The sequence below is a fragment of the Rhinatrema bivittatum genome, chromosome 13 (assembly GCF_901001135.1).
Source record: "Rhinatrema bivittatum chromosome 13, aRhiBiv1.1, whole genome shotgun sequence".
Lineage (NCBI taxonomy): Eukaryota > Metazoa > Chordata > Amphibia > Gymnophiona > Rhinatrematidae > Rhinatrema > Rhinatrema bivittatum.
In genome coordinates this window covers 9220115-9240991 of record NC_042627.1, presented here as the reverse complement: position 1 = coordinate 9240991, position 20877 = coordinate 9220115, and the positions used below count along the sequence as shown (strand labels likewise).

General features: G+C 38.9%; 1 protein-coding gene across 4 annotated transcripts in view; it reads left to right on the top strand.

Moving 5' to 3' along the window:
- The window catches only part of SCAPER (S-phase cyclin A associated protein in the ER), a 440399-nt gene that overhangs the window by 292597 nt on the left and 126925 nt on the right, over positions 1-20877 (top strand). For all 4 annotated transcript variants that reach the window (XM_029575230.1, XM_029575228.1, XM_029575229.1 and 1 more), the window contains 2 exons: positions 2138-2261; positions 15393-15625. In XM_029575230.1, the coding sequence (XP_029431090.1) occupies positions 2138-2261; positions 15393-15625 (357 nt within the window). The remainder of the gene's footprint in view (positions 1-2137; positions 2262-15392; positions 15626-20877) is intronic.

Here is a 20877-nt window from a genome sequence, read left to right as displayed (position 1 = left end):
ATAAATCAAAATTTCAATATTTATAAATGAGGCTGGACATGATAGCATGAATTCAGAATGAAGTATATTTTCACTCTAGCTTTTTATTTCGAGTAATTGAATGGTTACATATCACCATAATGAGTGATGCCACAAGTAATGTGTCTACTGATTCTCCCTGAACAAAAGAGAGTATGGATTTAAAGGGAACACAGCCCACAGTAGAAAGGAGAGTATTTATCCAGACAAATTGTATCAAAATCAGAATTTATTTTACAACTTTGTCCAAACATCCCATAGCTTGTTTCTCAGAATATCACATGAGAGCACAGTGTGTGACACATACATCATATTTTCTGAATGAATCTATGCTCCTGTCTCTGTTTGTCATCTTATATTCAATAGTAATTCTTTTGTAATACTTCACTCTAAGCTTTGGTTTCCGCCTTAGGAGTTGCACTGCTGTTTGTGCGGCTGTTTGTGTAAGTTCCTTATTTGTGCAGACAAGACTTTTCATTGTATAGTGCAGTATTTTGCTTTGAACTGAATACCCTGTCTTCCACATCTGTGCCCTGTTGCTGGGCCCATCATTTCCATGTTTGAACTGAATTCACTGTTTAGTAGTACAGAATACATAAAGCAAGCACACAGAAATAAACAAAATGGGGAGAGTGCTGTCATGCTGCTCACAAAAACTTGTTAAATGGAAGTCTAGAAATCATGTCACCTGAACTGGTTTAAAAATAAATGGATAGAGCAGTAGATCTTTAAACTTACTTTACCTCGAATGCCAAAACTCCTCCAGAACAGGACTTGCCTGAAATGGTTTAGGATGCAACTGTGGCATTGTGCACATGCTAAAATAGTTTAAATATGATTTTCAATATTAAGATGCAACAGAGTGTGTTGTTTGTTTATTGCACTGAAACATGCCTTAGATGCATTAAGAAACACCATGGTCAAAGGCCAAGTCAGCCAAGAGAGACTGCAATATCCAGTGAACAACCTGGTATGTCAGCCAGTATCATAAATGGAATTATTCTATTGATTTTCATGAATTTACTTGATTTTAACATTTTTGAACTTGTATTGAACTTGTTGTAATATCACAAAGCAATCTCATTACTTGATCATATTGCAGCCTTTATCAGCATTCTAAATAATTTCTCAAAAGTCAGATAAAAAAGATATCAACTCCTTACAGCGGTGATGCTAGCCATTAGGGACCTTAAGTGGAAGGAGAATGAAGTAGCAGAGTTTGATAGGGAAAATAATAATAATAGAAAATGAGTCTGGGTGCCTTCAATAATCTGCTTTGGACTCTAAACAGTTACTTAGTCTGCTTATGGCCACCACTGGCTCTGACTCCCTAACAGTACTTTGCATAAAATTAGGAAATCGTTGACATCCTCTTTAGTTCAGACTACTAAAGTGCTTTCATGAAAGACATTGCTTTGCAACTAGCCAATGTGAGTAATATAATTTGTCTTCCATCTTTCAAAAAAAGTGTAGAATCAACATTTGCAAAAGTTGTCCTGGACAGTGTCAAAATGTGTATTTGTTTTCAAACATGCATCTTAAGAAACAGTTGCTATTTACTTTCTGCAATTCAGATAACACTTTGATGAGGTATTCTACCAACTTACAGGCAGTAATGTGCCAACACCTTAAAAATGTAGAAGTCCATATTCAGACACAGTCCGAATAGCAAAGTTAGCTTAATAAACTTATCCAGCTAACTTTGGAGGCCTGTTCAATAGTGCAGCCACACTATTTCTGTTTAATTTCTGAGTTAGCCGTCTAAATGCTTTTGAATATGGATCTCGTAGTGTTGCTATACCCTTTTATCTCATTGCAACACTTGTGGTCCATTTATTATTGCCCAAATTTGAATAGTGGTTCATGGGAAGAGGAAGATATGATATTGCATTATTCTGGCTGTACCATATATTTATTTATTTATAACATTTATATTCTGTATATATGAAGTTGATACTCTGTTACATCAACTGAGTGGGGAACTCACTTTGTCACTCTTTAGCTTTGATAGATCTTGGGATAGTGGTTTTCCTTTAAGAAAAGAACAGATAATTCCAAATAGCTGAGGCAAACCTAATGAGCTGTTCAATATTTTTGTTTTTCTCTGTTTTTTTTCTAGGTCACTGTGTAGTACAGTAAATGTTTACAATCTGGTCTGCAGTAACTGTAAGGAAAACTGCAGCTATGTCCTGTTTAGTAACAAGATCACGTTTTTGGTGGACCTGTTGATGCATCAGTTAACGGTATGTCTTTGAGTTGTAATCTAGAATAAAGTTTTTTTTTCTGCTTCAGTGACTTAAAATAATACTCAGTATGAAGTGCAGTATTGAGAGGCAGAGAGCCTTTAATTTATAGCTGTTTTGGGAACTTTGAGTTTTTACTTCATTTCTAGAGAGAGTTGAAAGTTTTATAAATTATCAATTGCAATATTTTATCTCTAAAATTTCTCAGAATAGAATATAGGCTTTCTGCTTAAAAGAGCAAGATACATGGTACTTATTAACCACTCAAATGGTTTGACTTGGATGTTTAGAAAGGTCCAACATAGTCTTAAACGTTTATGTACCCCATCATGATGTTCCTCTTTGTCTACATTCATCAGAGGTCTGAAAATGCACATTTGACATCCTCAGATATCTTTCAATATAAAATGTAAATTTCTGTTTAACAAATATATATAGGTTTAATTTGATTTCTAAAGTACTTTTACAAAATATTCAGATGTACAAACTCTTTTATTCCAGTGGTCCATCAGTTTCAGCTATCACTTCATGTGAAAAATAATTTTTAATTCATGGTAGCCTGATGATCATAAGAAATTTATTTTGAAAATTCTACTTGTAGTTTGTGTCTACACGTTTTCAGACATCAAGCAGTTTGTTAATTGAAAAGCCATGTATATACCTTAAATAATTAACAACATTGTTAAAATGAAGACTAACATAGAACTACTGTTAAAGTTTAAAAGAAGTGAGATGAAAAAGGTTGTTGGCAGAAACAAAGCAAGTTAAAGGTAACCTGGAAATCTGATTCGACATGCCAGTGCTAGAGCTTTATTGTTTTCCATAGAGCGTTGCAAAGAGTATTCCAGGTATTAGATTTTAATTAAAGTCAATGAAAGGTACTTGTCTTGCACTTCTTCAGTCACAACATGGTCTTTCTGCTGCACGAGCCAAAACAGACTCCATGATTAATTATACAAGGGAGGCAATCCATGAGTACTTCACAAATGACAAGAATCGCTCTGATGCCAGATAGCTGTGTTTGTGGTAGCAGTTCACTGAGCCGCCTTCTCGCACTGTACTACTGAATGTACATACCGAATGGATCATTGGTCACTGAAATTTCTCATGAATAAACATTGCCATAGAGCATGAAGACAGACTATTAATTTTTTAAAAGTATAATATTTAGTTTACACAAAGTTGGCGCTTGCAAAATTTCCAGCAGAATGTTATTGGTCAACTTTAGCAAATAAAAATATTAACACCTTATCAGCCTGACTTTCAAACCTAATCACAGTACTGAATTTGCACACAAAAGTGGATGTGCAGATATTTATCCTAGTGTTTTATAAAGTATTCAATGAAAGCTGCACACTTTATAAAATACTGCATAGTTCTGCTCTTTCTTGCACATTATTTATTTATTTTATTTATTTATTTCACTTTATATACCGACTTTCAAATTCATTTCAAGGCGGTTTACAATAAATTAAGTTGCAGTAGCAACACTCAAATACATTTAAAACAATCCTTACACATTTTACAACACATAAAATTTAAACTAAAACATTTTAAATACCACTTTAAATACGGCCATACACTAGAACCCCACCTCTTCTTCCCCTATCGTCGTACCATTTATCCTCTATCCCATCCTCCTGCTTGTTTAGTCTTCCCCTTATTAAGCCTCCTTTCCACCCTCACCCAACTAGACTTCTCACTATTAACCCTGCTTAGCCCTTCTAGTAACTCCTCAATCTATGAAGGTAAAATAAGAAAGGTCCATTAATTAGCATTAATTAGCATAAGCCCTTTCAAATAGCCAGGTTTTAATTTGCTTCCTAAAGCTGCTGATGTTCTCCTCTAACCGAATCTCAACAGGCAAAGAGTTCCACAACTTTGGTCCTGCCAAGGACAAAGATCTTTCCCTCACTGAGCTCAAATGAGCCAGTTTGGGTGATGGAATAGTTAACAGGGCCTGCCCAAGAGATCTCAGGTTCCGTACTGGAGCATGAATGCGCAGTGAGGCATTTAGCCATTCAGAATTCCTGCCATAAATGGCCTTATGTATTAAAGTTAAACATTTATATTGTATACGGGCCTGCACCGGCAACCAATGTAAACCCATCAGTACTGGGGAAACATGATCAAATTTCTTTATATCGGTTAGGAGTCGCGCCGCGGCATTCTGCAGCAATTGCAGCGGGCGAATAGTTGATAATGGCACACCTAGCCATAGTGCATTACAATAATCTAATTTGGGCAAAATTAATGCCTGAACCACAATTCGGAAATCATTTGAATGCAGTAATGGTTTTAATCTCCTCAGCACTCGTAGTTTGTAAAAACCATCTTTTATGATGGTCCTCACTGAAGTTTTCATGCTGAGCTCTGAATCAAGAATGCATCCTAAGTCTCTAACCTCCCGTTGGATCTTATATGTAGGAAGACAGTTTAAAATATCGATCTCTACTTTCTCTGTTATTTTATTACTGACAAACAGTATTTCAGTTTTGGAGTTGTTTAATGCCAATGACATATGATTGAGAAGTTGTTTTATTGATTTATAATATACCTCCCATAATTTCAACGTAGCTGCCAAGGAATCTTTTATAGGCAACAGTATCTGAATATCATCTGCAAACAGATAGTGTACCAGTCCCATACCCGCTAAAAATCGACATAATGGCGCCATATAAACATTAAACAATGTTGGCGAAAGGGATGAACCCTGGGGGACTCCGGTATGTAAGTCAACTACATCAGATTCTACTGTTCCCAGTTTAACTACGTATGATCTATTGGTAAGAAAGGATCTAAACCAGTCAAGAGTTTTTTCTTGAAGCCCAATTTCGCTCAATCTTAAAATAAGTGCTTCATGACTGACAGTATCAAATGCTGCCGATACATCCAACAAAATAAGTAAATAAGAAGTATTTTGGTCAAAGCCTCTCTGAATAGTGTCAATTAATGAAATTAGCAAGGTTTCGGTATTATGAGATTTCCGAAAACCATACTGTGATGGAAAAATCAGCTGATGTTCTTCTAAATGATCCATAAGTTGCCGATTGACCACTTTTTCAATTAATTTAGCCAAAAAAGGCAGAATAGAAATTGGTCTATAATTGGCAAGAACTTCTGGATCCAAATTGGCTTTTTTCAAAATAGGCTTTACTACTGCACGTTTCAAATCATCTGGAACTATCCCTTCTTCTAAAGATAGATTAATCAAATCCGCCAGTGGTTTAGCTATAATATCTTGTACCATCTTCAAACTATTAATAGGCATTTTATCCATAGAATGGTTGGCAGGTGTCATTTTTTTTTATTAGGTTTACTATTTCTAGTGATGAGACTAGATCAAAAGTAGCCCAATTCACCGAAGGGTTGCTGGGTAAAGTAATATTTTGTGGAACCAGTGAATTTAAATCTTTTAATACTGCTTGAATTTTTTCTTTAAAAAAGGACGCAAACTCATTACATTTGTTCTTTGGGTTATCCCCCCAGGTAGACAAATTGCCTCTAAGATTAGTAAGTTCTGAGACGTATTGAAACAGGATTCTTGGATTAAACTGGAATTTATGAATTCTCTCAGAATAGAAATTACGTTTGGCACTATTAATTGACTCTCTATATTCATTTAGGGTTACTCTATAGTTTACTTGTGATACATCATCTCTAAGTTTCCTCCAAATTCGTTCCACTTTCCTTAATCCTTTTTTAAGATCTTTTAAATGGGAGGAAAACCAAGGAGCTCGATATTTACCTTGGAGGGGAATCGTTTTTTTTATAGTGGGACATAGTTTATTTGCCAACTCTGTCATGGCCGAATTCCATGAATTCACTGCATCCAAAATATTGGATCTATCTAGTGATATCATAGCAGCCGGAAAGTTGGCAATTAAATCTTCGCTAGTACATGTCTTTTTAACTTCAATCTCTATTTTTTGATTTAGTAATGTTTTAGTCTGAGGCTTTTTTAGAGAAAGGGCTGCTGTAATTAAGTAATGATCTGACCATGGAACCGGTAAAATGTTAGGTGCTGCATTAGCCTTAAAGGCCTCATTTATGAACACCAAATCTAACGTATGTCCCGCTCTATGGGTGGGAGCATTGATCAGTTGTACAAAACCTATTGCTTCTAACGTATTTAAAAAGGAATCACAACTGACTGAACGTGGCATCGAATCCACATGAACATTAAAATCACCCATTATAATTGTTGGGACCTTGATGTCAATCCTAGATGAAAACAACTCTGAGTGGAGAGCAATTATGCTCTAATAAACCCGGAGGTGTATATACCAAGCAAATTTGTAACAGGCTTGATTTGAATATCGCTACTTCATACCGTACAGCAATATTAATCTTTTGTTGAATTACATGGTAATTTTTGTTAACTAACAATAATAGTCCATTAATATTAATATTTTCAATGCAAGAAAGCACTTACTTTGTCTACCTATTTTATAAACATACCCGAGGTCCATATTCAAAAGCCATTTAGATGGATAACATAATAGTTATCCATCTAAATGGCTTACCCAGCTATAATCAGCCTTTATCCATCTAAATTCTAGCCAGATAAAATGGGGGCATTTCAGGAGAAGGCAGGAGGCGTTCTGGGAGGAGTGGAGTTAGTTGCATAAGTTAAAAGGCTGACTCGCACAGCAGCTAAATATGGACCACACATATATAAATTAGGTGCAAAAAATACAACATGTACTCAATAACTGTAATTTATACAAGGAGGCAGGTATTTATAAAGTATTTGTGAATATCGTTTTGAAAATACTTGCACATGTACTTGAAATCACCATATCGCAGATACCTCTGCCAGTCTACACAGTCCATGTCCATCCTGAAACCCTACCAGTTCACCGAGACCTCCCACCTAGAAATTGCAGATAAGTCCAATTTAACTTAAACTAGTCAGCACGTTTAACATTACACAAATAAGTTTAATAATTTATACATGTATATCTCTTATAAAATAGCAACTGCCACTCATACCTCCTGACCCTGCCTTGGTATTTATTTAACAATTATTTAATAATTATTATCGAAAATTCTAACAATGTTCATTTAGGGGTAGATTTTTAAATGTGCGGGAGCATGTTACAAAATCAGGGGTCAGTGAGTGCAAGGGGGTGCACAATTGTGCACCTTGCACGCGCTGCCCCTATGCCGAGCCGTGCTGCCTTCCCCCGTTCCCTACCCCACCTTCCCTTCCCCTACCTCCCTCGCCCTTTCCCCCCTACCTTTTTCTTTTTTTTCATTTGGTCTAAAACTTGCTTCAGCCCTGGGGAGTGGCCTCGGAGGGAACAGGCAGCGCGCGCCGGGCTCGGCGCGCACAGGTTGCACAAATGTGCACCCCCTTGCGCGCGCCGACCCCGGATTTTATAAGATACGCGCGGCTACGCTCGTATCTTATAAAATCCAGTTTACTTTTGTTTGCACGTGCGCTGTTTTTGAAAATGTACCCCAGTGTGTGAGGCCAAGTCCAGTTAAAAAATGACAAATCGGAATCATGTAAATATTAAAGAGAGTGGCCGACAGTGAGGACTCTTGTGGAACTTCCGTATCAGATTCTATTTGATCAGAAATAGTATTTTTTTATTTTTACTTGGAAAAATTGGTTTTTGAGATATGAAGAAAACCATTTGATTGTGGAATCCGTCAGACCCAATTTCTGTTAGTCTGTCTAAAAGAATTGTATGGTTCACAGTGTCAAATGCTGCTGATAAGTCAACAATATTAGTAGATATCTTTGTCCACTATCGAATCCTCTAAGGATGGTATCCGTGAGAGCAAGCAGTAATGTTTCAGTGCTATGATGCTTTCTAAAGCCGAATTGTGAAGGGTATAAAATATTATTATTTTCAAGATGTTTTGTCAGTTGTTTCTGTACTACTTTTTCTATTAACTTTGCTAAGAATGATAAATTGGATATTGGTCAGTAATTGTTAAGTGATATAAAGTCCAGTGTTGGGTTTTTTTAATTGGTTTAATTATTGCACATTTGAGTATTTGTTGCACATTTGAGTATTTGTGGGTAACAACCTTCATTTAGTGATAAATAAATATGTTATTGGGATATAAATTAGATGGGCTGTTGTTTTTATTTATTTATTTATTTATAACTTTTTATATACCGAGGTTCAATTAACAAGATTAATTATCACTTCGGTTTACATTACAACCAGCAAAAAATAACAGAGACAAAGTCTTGTTTTACAATGAACAGGGTAGAAGTAACCTGGATTAAAACAATGAACAGGGTAGAAATAAGCTGGATTATTATTTTAGAGCTGCCGCGCGCATGTTATAAAATCCGGGGTCAGCGCGCGCAAAGGGGTGCACTCTTGTGCACCTTGCGCACGCCGAGCCCTAGGGGAGCCCCGATGGCTTTCCCCGTTCCCTCCAAGGCCAATCCGAAATCGGAGCAGCCTTGGAGGGAACTTTTCTTCCGCTTCCCCTCCCTTCCCCTATCTAACCCACCCCAAAGCCCTACCTAAATCCCCCCCCCCCCCCCTTGTTTTATTTTTTACGCCTGCCTCTGTCAGGCGTATCGTGCGCGCGCCGGCCATCCCCTGGCACAGCTGCTGTGCCAGAGGCCTCGGTCCCGCCCCCAGACCAGTGCCATGCCCACGACCCCGCCCCCTTCCCGCCCCTTTTTCAAAGCCCCAGGACATACGCTCGTCCCGGGGCTTGCGCGTGCCACGAAGCCTATGCAAAATAGGCTCGGCGCGCACAGGGGCAGGTTTTCGGGGTTACGCGCATAACCCTTTGAAAATCTACCCCAGGATTTTTAAAATCGACCAGTTTGGTTCCAGATGTAATATGGCGCCTAATGTAGGAATCCTTACAGGTCTGAAATTACAAGTGAAAAATAACTGAAATTATAATGCAGAGGTGGAATCCAGGCAACATTATGCTGATAGGTCAAAAACCTTCAGCAAAGTGTAAACAATGTATCTTACTTGTTGGATGGCACTGAGATATGTCTGGTCAATGCAACATATTCATCTTAGTCCCTGAAAACATTCTAAGCTCAGGATTGTTTCATCATCACCATCCTCATTTATTTTATGACATGCTTTTCCATCAGAAAGATAAGTTGCTATGGTTGTGAGTTTGTCATACAATACTCACCATTTTGTAGCGAATGAATATATTACTGAGACACAAGATGGAGGTATATAAGCTGTTATCTTGATTCATGGGAAGCTTGTTGAAAGCTAAGCATCTGAACAACTAATTAGGCTATATGGTTCTATTTTAGCAGACCAAACAAGATAGACCTAGACAAGACAATATAGGAATGGAGAAAGATGGAAGAAATCTCTGATAGAGAGACGAGCAGTACAGGACACTTGCATTACATGGAGCAAATAATGAGCAGATTATCAGTATACTTGTATCTTATCTATACAAGTATGTTTGGTATCAGCTAGACCAGCAAACAACAAATACAAATATTCAGAAAACAGCAGAGTATCGATATTGTAATGTTTGGTCGGTTGCACGACTGGCTGCACTCACCCCAGATGCCGCCGACCTGCCCCGATGCCACCTGAAATGCTGAACAGCAGGAATGCCACTATCAATCCTGCCTCTGGCCACGCTGTGGTGCTTCCTAAGGCATGTGCATGTCAGCTCCTGGCTTGAAGGCCCCAAGGTGGGAAACAGCTCTCGGCGTTTCCTGATGTCAGGCCTCTCACTTATTTTAAACCCGGCCAGACTACTGGATCCTTGCCTTAGCAACAAGTCCTCCTACCTTGCAGTGCACGTTGCTACTCCATACTTCGTCTTGCTGTTCCTGTGCCTCGTCCTGTTCCTGCCTGTTTGCCCTTCCTGGTTTGTGCTTTTGCTCTGCCCTCAGTAACTTGTCTTTTCCCTGTCTTGCCCTGGTTTTCATTGCCTTGGGTTGTCTGTCCTGCCCTATCCTGTATCTTGGTGTATTGTCTCTTGGCTTGACTTCCTGCTTGGTTTGTGACTCTTCTCTGCTTGCTGACTGCCCTGACCCTTGACTTGGACCAGGACACTGTCGTCTTGCTGCCAGCCTCAACCCTTGGACTGTGTCTGGATATCCGACCATTATCTATACCCGGAGTGTCTCTGACCACTCCATGAAGGACATTCTCCTAAGCCCTGCTGGACCCTGGAACCCAAATCTCAACCCGCAGGGAACAGAGCTTGTACAGGTGAAGCTTCTGCTCCTGTCCCAGCCAGGGTGGATCCACCAGCTGTTGGCGTGGGCTTAGTGGGTTCACCTTCTAGGCTACATCAACCATGCCACAACCTATGTAAACACCAACAGGTAATGCAGAATAGAACTTAAGGTGCTCCAATAGATAGGAAGAGCCCTGCACAGAAACAGAAGAAAATACAACAAGGAGAGCTACAAATCTATTACTACATCTAACAATCTTCTGATTAAGAATAGATAGCTGCAAAAATAAGCTTATAAAATGTAGGCATCTTCATTCTAGGGTGTTGGGGGATTGAGGCAGAGATCACAGCCATTTGCAGGTATTGCTTCTTGCTTACTCCTACCTTGGGGTTGTTGGGAATATGGAGTGATACAGATACTATAGCTTCAATCAGGGACAATATGCAATGTTTATTTGCTGCAAGGCATATCATTGCTTTATTTTGGAACGGTGCTCCCTTTCTTTCTCATTGAAAATCACAGTTGGTTGTGATTGCGATCCTAGAAAAACATATTTATTCATTATGTGGGAAAAGTGGCAAAAAAGATTGAGTATGTGGCCAATTTTGGGAGTACTGGCTGTAGCTGGTTGTATTCTTAATCAGAAGGGGGTTTAGGAACATAAGAAATTGCCAAGCTGGATCAGACCAAGGGTTCATCAAGCCCAGCATCCTGTTTGGGTTTGGGCATGGGGAGAGGCTTTTTTTTGCGCTGATTGGGTCCTAGCCTATCTGTGCAGCACCTTATGATATGTTTACATTGCTGATCATTGCAATAGTCTAATTATTATCATTTGCTTTCACTGTATTTGCCATGAAACTGGTGGCTGATACTTGTATATCTCAAGATATTTTGCAAGTGCCATTGAAAATTAAAAAGTTTCAAAAAACAAAAGTGTCACTAGCTCAGCCACACACATAGACCTAAACCACAAATCCATCTTTAATAGGCTAAAGTCAAATTACATATCTTACTCTTCCTCTATTGGCAGCTCTTTATTGAAATTCTTTATTACCTAATTTTATTGAGTGTTAAGGGATGAAAAGATCTTTAAATTCTTCTTCAGCAATATGCTTCCAGTTGCATATGGGGCTGTAATGTTTCACTTGCATGATTTCCCTTATTTTCTTTTATTTAGATTTATATTCCGCTATTCTCACTTTTTTCAGCACTTCAAAGTTGATTATATTCCGGTACTGTAGGTATTTCCCTATCCCCAGAGGGCTTACAATCTAATATACTTGCAGAAATAGCAGATGCAAATCTCTGCAGGTACTTTTCTCTTGGGCAGTTTTCACAGGTAAAGTGTGCAAATATTTTCCCTTTCAGATCTGGTGCAAAATCTGCTTGAAAAAATACCCACCTGCAGTTTTGAAAGTTGTCCCCATAAAACTTATAATGACTTCTTGGCAAGTTACTAGCCACAGGATATGAAACACGGGATATTTATTCATAATACAAAGGTTCTCTTCATCTTTGTTAGTCCAAAATATATAACAGTGGGTTCACAGTAACTCACAGTTGCACAGCTCTCAAGTCACCAGAAACACCAGGATAAAGTGATCTCTTATGAATCCCTATAGATCAATCCAAATTCTCAGGGGCAGGATTGCAGGTCTGGGCTGAAAGCAGGTATGAAAGCCTTCTTGGTTTATTTGGCTGCAAGGGAAGAGAAACTCACCTTGTGGCTCAGGGCCAAATCTCCAGCTTCCAGCAATGCAGACCCCGGTTGAGCTGTGGCCGCAGCATTTTTTTTCAGTTTTGCTCAGTGCTCTTCTACTTCACCTTGATCTTCCCCAAACTGCCAGTACGTCCCTTAACAAGGTTGCTATACTTGAAGTTATACTTTCTGTGACCCCTCTGCCTTTGATCTTATATTAAACCAGACCGTAATTACTAGGTTCAGTATTAACCCTCCCATATGGGTTCTGTTATTGGTTGCCTGAGGAGCAGCCGTGGTTGAGGATCTCCGTGCTTGTAACTGCTTTTACAGCAGGGATGTGTTAGTCATCACCTGGAAGACTGGAATTTCCCATCAGCAATTACTTTCCTTTCACTGCAGTCTTCCTGATGTCTTCTGCCTATGTGGAGATCTGTCGATCAGTATGCATTTTGTTGTTTGCTTTGTTTTGTGAATTTTTGTAAGGTTGTTTTTACTTTGTATATAAATTATCCGCTGAAATTGGTGGATCAGCAGGCTGTAAATGATGTAAATAAATAAATCAGTATCAATGTAAATACCATTTTCCTTTTCTCTCAATAGAGGAAGGGAATTGTAGAGTGCCCCAGAGATCTGTACCGGTACTAGTGTTTTTTTAATATATTTATAAATGATCTGGAAAAGAATGAGATGATTGGGGTGATCAGATTTGCAGATGACACAGAATTGTTCAAAGTTCTCAGTCCTCGAGATGATTGTGAGGAATTTCAAGAGGAGCCTGTGAGACTGGGGAATGAATATCTAAATGGCACATGAAATTTAAGGTAGAGAAGTGCAAAGTGCTGTATGTAGGAAAGAATAATTCAATAATCCCACAATGCTGGGTTCCATATTAGGTGTTACCACTCAGGAAAAGAATCTGGGAATCAATGTGAACAATACTTTGACATCCTCAGTCTAGTACGCAGCAGTGGTCAAAGAAACAAGCAGATTGTTAGATGGTATTGGGAAAGGAATGGAATATAAAACAGAGGATATCATAATGCCTCAGTTTTGATTCAGGGTGCAACCATACTTTGAATATTTTGGGTTGTTCTGGTCGCCTGGAAAAGAGATGGCTAAGAGGAGATTTGATCGAGGTCTACAGTATCAAGAATGTGATAAAACAAGTAATCAGGGAACGGTTATTTACCAAACTGTGGAATTTGTTGCCAGAGGACGTGATGAAAGCAGTTAGCATAGCTGGGTTTTGCCGCTCCTGATTTTCTGCTTTAACTGTTTTGTGACACTAATTCGGCTACATTATATCCTTCACAGGTTGGTGTTCTAGTATCTGTTTGCCTGTCTGCCTGACAATTACTGCCAGAATTGGCCTCACCCACCTTGATGACATCGGAGGGCCTGTTAACTTGAAAGTTTATGCACCGACGCTGGAGGGGGCTTGCACTTCGTTGTGCACATAAAGGAGCTGCTCTTTTGTGTGCTTCTTCATGCAGTATTGTGTTCTTGATAGTAGACCTATTGATATTTTACTATCATCCCAGTTTCTTTTGTTGTATTTGGCCTTGATAATTTTATGTACTTTAGTTGGTGATAGACAATACTCTTCACTCTCAGGAATGAAGTGATTCCTGTGATATTTGGATGCAGGTGTCATGGTGAATTATCTAAGAATATGGCTGCTGCTTACCTACATAGACAGTATAGGGTTCTTGCCCACTGTTTAAAACAATATCACTTCCACTTAGTTTAAATACATTTCTAGTTTATGGACAAGCTATTGAGAATAACTTCCTGCCCTTATTGATATAATACAGGAATACTGCCCTGACTTTTACTGCATTACTGCTTGTCCAGTTCAGATGTAGTTTTGCTGATTCAGTTTTGAATTTTAAATTGTACAATTTCTTTCTAAACCTCAGCTTGTCAGACATGGGGGAGAATTGCTTTTGATCACTAAAGATTGTTTACATTTTCTTGACTACTGTTGCAGGCATCCTCCAAAACCTTGAATTATTAATTATGCTTTGAGGGACTTGAGTTTATGTTTAATATGTAGCCCACCTGGGTTTTTGAATACTTATCACTCCTTATTTTTACAACTGTTGATTTCTGTAAAAATTGAATAATAGCTGTGAGGTTCCATAGTCTAATCCCCTTTTAATTTATTATAGCTTTTCACTTAAAATACAAACTAGGAATTTGCTAGGTCAGACTGTGTTGTATCTGTGGACCCTTGGGGCAAGGCAGGATTGACTCTACTTGCAGGGAGGAGCCCTGCAGGTTCCCATTGTTGGCAGATGGACTTAGGAAAGGCAGAGACCAGCCAGGACCTTCACCAATACCAGCCCACGTTCCCTCAGCTTGAGCCTTTGGGTGCCAGGGCCAGCAGGACATAGGTGGTGTCACTGCTGATGGCAGAAGAGGAGGTCCATAGTTAGCTCCGGTCGTAGGCAGGCGGCAGTCAGTCACATCCGAGGTCCAGGCAGCGGTCAGTCGTATCTAAGGTCCAGGCAGTGATCAAAACCAGATATTCATCCAAGAGAGAAGAGGGACGGATAGGCAGGGCAGACAGGCGATAACAAGAACAAGTGGGCAGCAAGGATGGAACAGACTGGAACAAAGACAGAAGGCAGACCGAAGGCAGCTGGAGGAAGACTGAAGACAATGCTGGAACAAAGAATTCACCTTGATATTTTCCTCTGTTATCGTTTTTTTTCTTCTTTGGGTGGGTTTCTAGATTGATGTAGCAGAAATAAAGGAAAGAAAATTATAAAGTAAGACTTAATTTTTTCTTCCTTATCCTTCTGCTACACAAGTCCAGAATGTTTGGGACGTACCAATGCTCAACTATTCTTGGTGGGATATTGTTAAACCCACTGAAAGGACTCTTCTCCAAAAGCTGAGTCGTCCTTAGCGAGAACTTCCAGTCTGTAATGCTTAGTGAAAATATGTAAAGTAGACCAAGTGGCTGTTTTACAAATTTCAGTAGGACTTGCTGACCCTACTTCTGCCCATGATAATGCTTGAGCTTTTGTGATTGGGTTTTGACATTCTCTGGTACCTTGCCGTTAGACAATGTGCAGTATATGCAGAGGTAATGAAAATAGTGGTCCTTCAAATAATATGAACAACCTGTCTGTCCTTCGGCACAAATTTTCTGGGGTTTACTGCTTATTTAGTTATTAAAGAAAGAAATTAACTGCTAAAGAAGCACATTGCCATCTGATTTTAAAACATTTCTTAACAAAAAATGTGATTTTATATCTTTTAGATTTATGTTCCAGAAGAAGATAATACGATATTAGGAAGAAGTGTGAATAAGCAAGTATTTGAAGGGTTGACGACCGGACTTCTTCGAATCAACTCTGTAGTTTTTGGGTGTCTGGTCTCCAGTTTCCCAAATGGAAGCAATCAGTCTGCCACACCAAAACTGTCCATGCAAGAAATGAAAAGCAAGCTCTCTCACATTGAGGCTTTTCAGACCAGAATCCAGGATCTAATGAGGTATAGTAAACATGGCATTTCCTGTAACCTATTGTAAAGTACATAATTTCTTCTTCCCTTTTTTTTTTTTTTTTAAAGAGTCTATCGTACCTTCCAAGGCCTAATCCAGGCTGAAATTTCACAAACTGGAGGGTCCTTTGGCTGCTTTAAACTTTAGAACTGCAGAGAGAACCCTACATGGCCAAAAATACCTTTTTAGATCAGACTCTGAATCTGTTGTCAGAGGGACATGGTCAAGGCGGCTAGCATAGCTGGTTTAAAAGAGGTACGGACAAGTTCCTGGAGGAAAAGTCCATTTCAAATTATTATCCAGGTAGACTAAAGAAAGTTATTACTATCCCTTGGAGTGAGTAATAGATCTGCTTTATGAGATCTACCAGGTACTTACAACCTGGATTGACTAGTCGGCGTCAGGATGCTGGGCTTCATGGACTTACTATAAAAGATGTTCTCTGTAGATAACAGGATGAATTAACCAGATCAGCGAACGCTCAAGTTGAGAGAGGGAAGGTTTGGAGTTAACAGAGATGGATATGCCTTAAATGGAATTAGGGAGCTGATGGACACTTGCACTAAGTATGTGAACCAGACTTGTCTGGGCCATGCTGGTGCAATTAGTATCAGATGAGCCCTGTCTTTGAACAGTTTCTGTATCTTCCTGACTATCGGCAGAATCGGTGGAAATGTGTACATGAGATCTACATTTCAGTTGAGCAGAAAAGCATCCTGAGCAGATCTGAGTTCACTAGATAGACTTGAACTAGATTTTTTTACACTTTTCTGTTCTCTGATGTGAAGAGATCAATTGAGGGATGTTCCCATAGATTATTGGCTATTAAATGGTGAGGTCAAAATATCCTCTTGAGGCGATCCACCAAGGTATTGTTGATTCCTGGGAGGTAGGTTGCTCAAAGAACCGCTTGGTGATTGCACACCCATTTCAATATTCTTGGCAGAGAGTTCATGACCCAATGTTTCCTTATGTTTTGACTAAAAAATCTGCTACTTTTTCCCTCAAGCAGATGGGAGAAAGTTGTTAAGAAAGTTTGATCTGAAACTTCCTTTCCTCTAACCTATTTCCTTCTTTTTGGAAGGCTATATATGGGCTCCCCATCCCTTCATGGAGGTGTCTGTTGCTAATGTTATTTGCTGGCTCACAAGCCCCACTTTGACTTCCACTGCTAATATTGCTGCTGGTACCTGAGGTGCTGCCATATGAGGCACTTGTGACCCCCAGCTGAAGTCCCCATGTTACAGGCCTCAGCTACAACCTGAAAATTCACATCATTCATACACTAACACCAAAGGATAACTGGGGGAGATGAGCAGGATATGCACACAAGTTTAATTTTTCTAAGTTAAATATCAGCCACTTTTCTGCTAATCATGCCCTAACTGCTTTTAAGCAATTTATTTATTTATTTATTTATTATTTTTATTATACCGAGTTTCATGATATGAATCACATCAACCCGGTTTACAATTAACAATGTGAATAACTGCAGAGAGTAACATGGTAGAAACATTTCCCAATTCGACATCAAATATAATAAGAAACTTAACAAATAAAAACACATTGTAACAATATTTAGGATGTGAGGAAGTTACAAAAAACAAGGAAAAATAACTAGGATCTGAAAGGGGAGGAAATTAAAGAAAGAATATTAACATTTTAGCCAACTGTATCAATTAATAAACATGTATAAAATTATAAAATATAGATGGGTAGGAAAGATTGACCAAATATGAATTGTAGTGAAGTATAATAATATGTTGTTGTCACTGCGTGTGAAGTTAGTGGGTTTTTGTTACAGTTCACTAACTTTTGTGTTTATGCTGATGGGTGGAGAATTTAATCCAGTTCTGGGAATGCTTTTTTAAAAAGCCAAGTTTTTAGTCTTTTCCTAAAAGTTAGAGCGCATGGTTCTTGTCTTAAGTCCGGGGGGATGGAGTTCCAAAGGATTGGACCTGCAGATGAGAGAGCTCTTGAACTGTAGGATTTGTGGTGGTAGGTTTTGGCATGTGGAACCTGTAGTGATTCTTTGTAGTGTTCCCTGATGGGTCTGGCAGATGTGTGTTTTTTAAAAGGGATTTGTAGGTCGAGTTGAGTGTGTTGATGGATGTTTTTGTAGATAATCATGATGGTTTTGTACATAATTCTGAAGTGGATCGGTAACCAATGAAGGTCTTTGAGGATGGGGGAGATGTGGTCAATTTTCCTGGAGTTTGTGAGGATTCTGGCTGCAGTGTTCTGTACCATTTGTAGAGGTTTGGTGTAGGAAGCTGGGAGGCCTAGTAGTAAAGAATTGCAATAATCTAGATTGGAGAAGATTATTGCTTGTAGGATTGATCTAAAGTCATGCGCGTGGAAAAGTGGCTTTATTCTTTTCAGAATATGTAATTTGTGGAAGCAGTCTTTGGTAGTTTTGTTAATGAATGGTTTGAGGCTAAGACGGTTGTCTAAGATGGCTCCTAGATCTCTTACATGTGTGGTTTGTAGAATGGTTGGAGGCTTTGAAAGTGTGGTGTTGTTTTCAGGTGCTATAAGGAGATATTCCGTTTTCGACGCATTAAGGATTAGGTTAAGGCTGTTAAGGAGGTGTTTGATTTCTAATAGGCAACTATCCCAGTATTCCATTGTTATCTTGATAGATTCTTTTATAGGGATCACAATCTGTACGTCGTCAGCGAAGAGGAAGTGTTTCAGTTTTAATTTTGTTAATAGTTGACAAAGAGGTAGCAGGTATACATTGAATAGAGTGGGTGAAAGGGATGAACCTTGTGGCACCCCTCTGGTGGAGGGGTGATATTGTGATTCTGTATTATGAATTTTAACCCTATATCCTCTGTTTTCCAGGAAGGTTTTGAACCATGTTAGTGAAGTATCTGTAACTCCGATATTAGCTAGTTGTTTTAGAAGGAGGTGATGGTTGACGGTGTCAAAGGCCGCCGAGAAGTCGAGGAGGATTAGTAAAAATGCTTTGCCTTTGTCTATTCCGGCGAGGAGGAAGTCTGAGAGTGAAAGAAGTAATGTTTCTGTGCTTGCAGCTTTACGAAAGCCATATTGGTTTGGAGATAGAATTCCGTGATCTTCCAAGTAGTTGGAGAGTTGTGTATTCACCAATTTTTCCATTATTTTGGCTATGAATGGAAGGTTGGAAATAGGGCGGAAGTTATTGGGATCGCTTGGATTTAGATTCGGTTTTTTTAAGAGGGGTTTGATTGAAGCTGTTTTTAGTTCATCTGGGTAGATACCCTGGGACAGTGAACAGTTTATAATTTCGGCTAGTGATTTTGATATAGTATCAGGAATGAGAAGTAGCATTTTGGAAGGAATTTGATCGAAGGGGTGTGATGAAGGTTTCATTTTCTTCAACACCGATTGTATTTCTGTGACAGTGATGGGTTCGAATGCGTTAAGTTGGATATCTTTGTTAGGGAGAATGTGTGTGAAATTTATTTATTTATTTATTTAAATAATTTATATACCGGAGGTTCCTGTATAATATACATATCACCCCGGTTTACATAGAACAGTAACAATCGCTACATTTAGCGGATTACATAGAACAGGATTAAACAACGAAGTTTTACATTGAGCAAAAGATGTAAACAAGTTTTTACATTGAAACAAACGAAGTAACAAGTTTTTACTTTGAAACAAATTAATAGAAGTAAGCAAATAGTAAATACTATTAAACCGTTAATAAACATGCGGTTAATAAATCAAATAAATAACATGGAGATATGTAAGTCCACATGAGTATATGTATGTAGACTGTATGTAGACAGCATGAATATATGAATCTCTAATTGAATAAGGAAGAATAAGATAGATCTGAAAAATATCATTGTGGGAGTGAAAAGACTTTTGTCCTGTTCTTGGTTCTAGGGGAAAGCTAGTTTGAACAACCAAGTCTTAAGTTTCTTTTTAAATGTAGTGTGGCATGGTTCCAGACGCAGGTCTGGAGGGAGTGAGTTCCAAAGTGAAGGGCCCGCTGTCGACAGTGCACGTTTCCTTAGAGCGGATTTCGCCGGTTGTGTGATTAGTCTGTTCTGATAAGCGCTTCTGGTAGGTTTTACGGATGTGTGTAGTTGAATTTGAAATGTTAAGTTGAGAGGCGCGATGTTGTATAAGGCCTTATGTATCATCGTTAGAGACTTGAATTGGATCCTGTATTTGATTGGAAGCCAGTGGATGTAGTGGAGGATTGGGGTGATATGATCTCTTTTCTTGGCATTTGAGAGAATTCTTGCTGAGGCGTTCAGGACCATCTGAAGTGGTTTGGTGGTGCATGCTGGTAGGCCTAGGAGGAGAGAGTTACAGTAGTCTAATTTTGGGAGTATGATGGCTTGTAAGACCATGCGGAAGTCCCTGTATAGGAGGAGTGGTTTAAGTTTCTTTAATGTTTGAAGTTTAAAGAAACATTCTTTTGTTGTGTTGTTGACGAATTTGTTGAGATTGAGTCTGCTGTCTATGATGACTCCCAGGTCTTTAACTTGTTGCGTGATGAAGTGCCCGGTGGTGTCCGGATGTTGATTAGTGTTAGAATGTGAAGGGGGGGGTATAGTTTTCCGGTGCTATAATGAGGATTTCGGTTTTGTTTTTGTTTAGGACCAAGTTGAGGCTGGTGAGTAGATTGTTGATAGCAGACAGACATTTATTCCAGTATGATATGGCTTTGTGTAGGGAGTCTTCTATAGGGATGAGGATTTGAATATCATCCGCGTATAAGTAATGTCTTAGCTTAAGGTTAGTGAGTAGTTGACATAGCAGGAGCAGATAAATATTGAAAAGTGTCGGAGAGAGAGATGATCCTTGCGGTACCCCCCTCTTGGATTCGATGGTGTGGGACTCTTTGTTATTTATCTTGACCTTGTATGATCTGTTCTCCAAAAACGATTTGAACCAGTTAAAAGCTGCTCCTGAAATGCCGATGTCTATTAATCGTTGCAGAAGGTACGTGTGGTTTACGGTATCAAACGCTGATGAGAGATCCAGGAGAGCGAGGAGGCAAGGTTGGCCCTTTTCAAGGTTGAAGATGATAGTGTCTGATAAAGATGTTAGTAACGATTCGGTATTCATAGTCTTACGAAAGCCAAATTGGTTTGAGGTGAGGATATTATTTTCGTCTAGAAATTCTGTAAGTTGTTTGTTGACAACTTTCTCCATAACTTTGGCTATCATAGGGAGGTTTGCTATGGGTCTGAAGTTAGCTGGGACTGATGTAGGTAAGTTGGGTTTTTTGAGG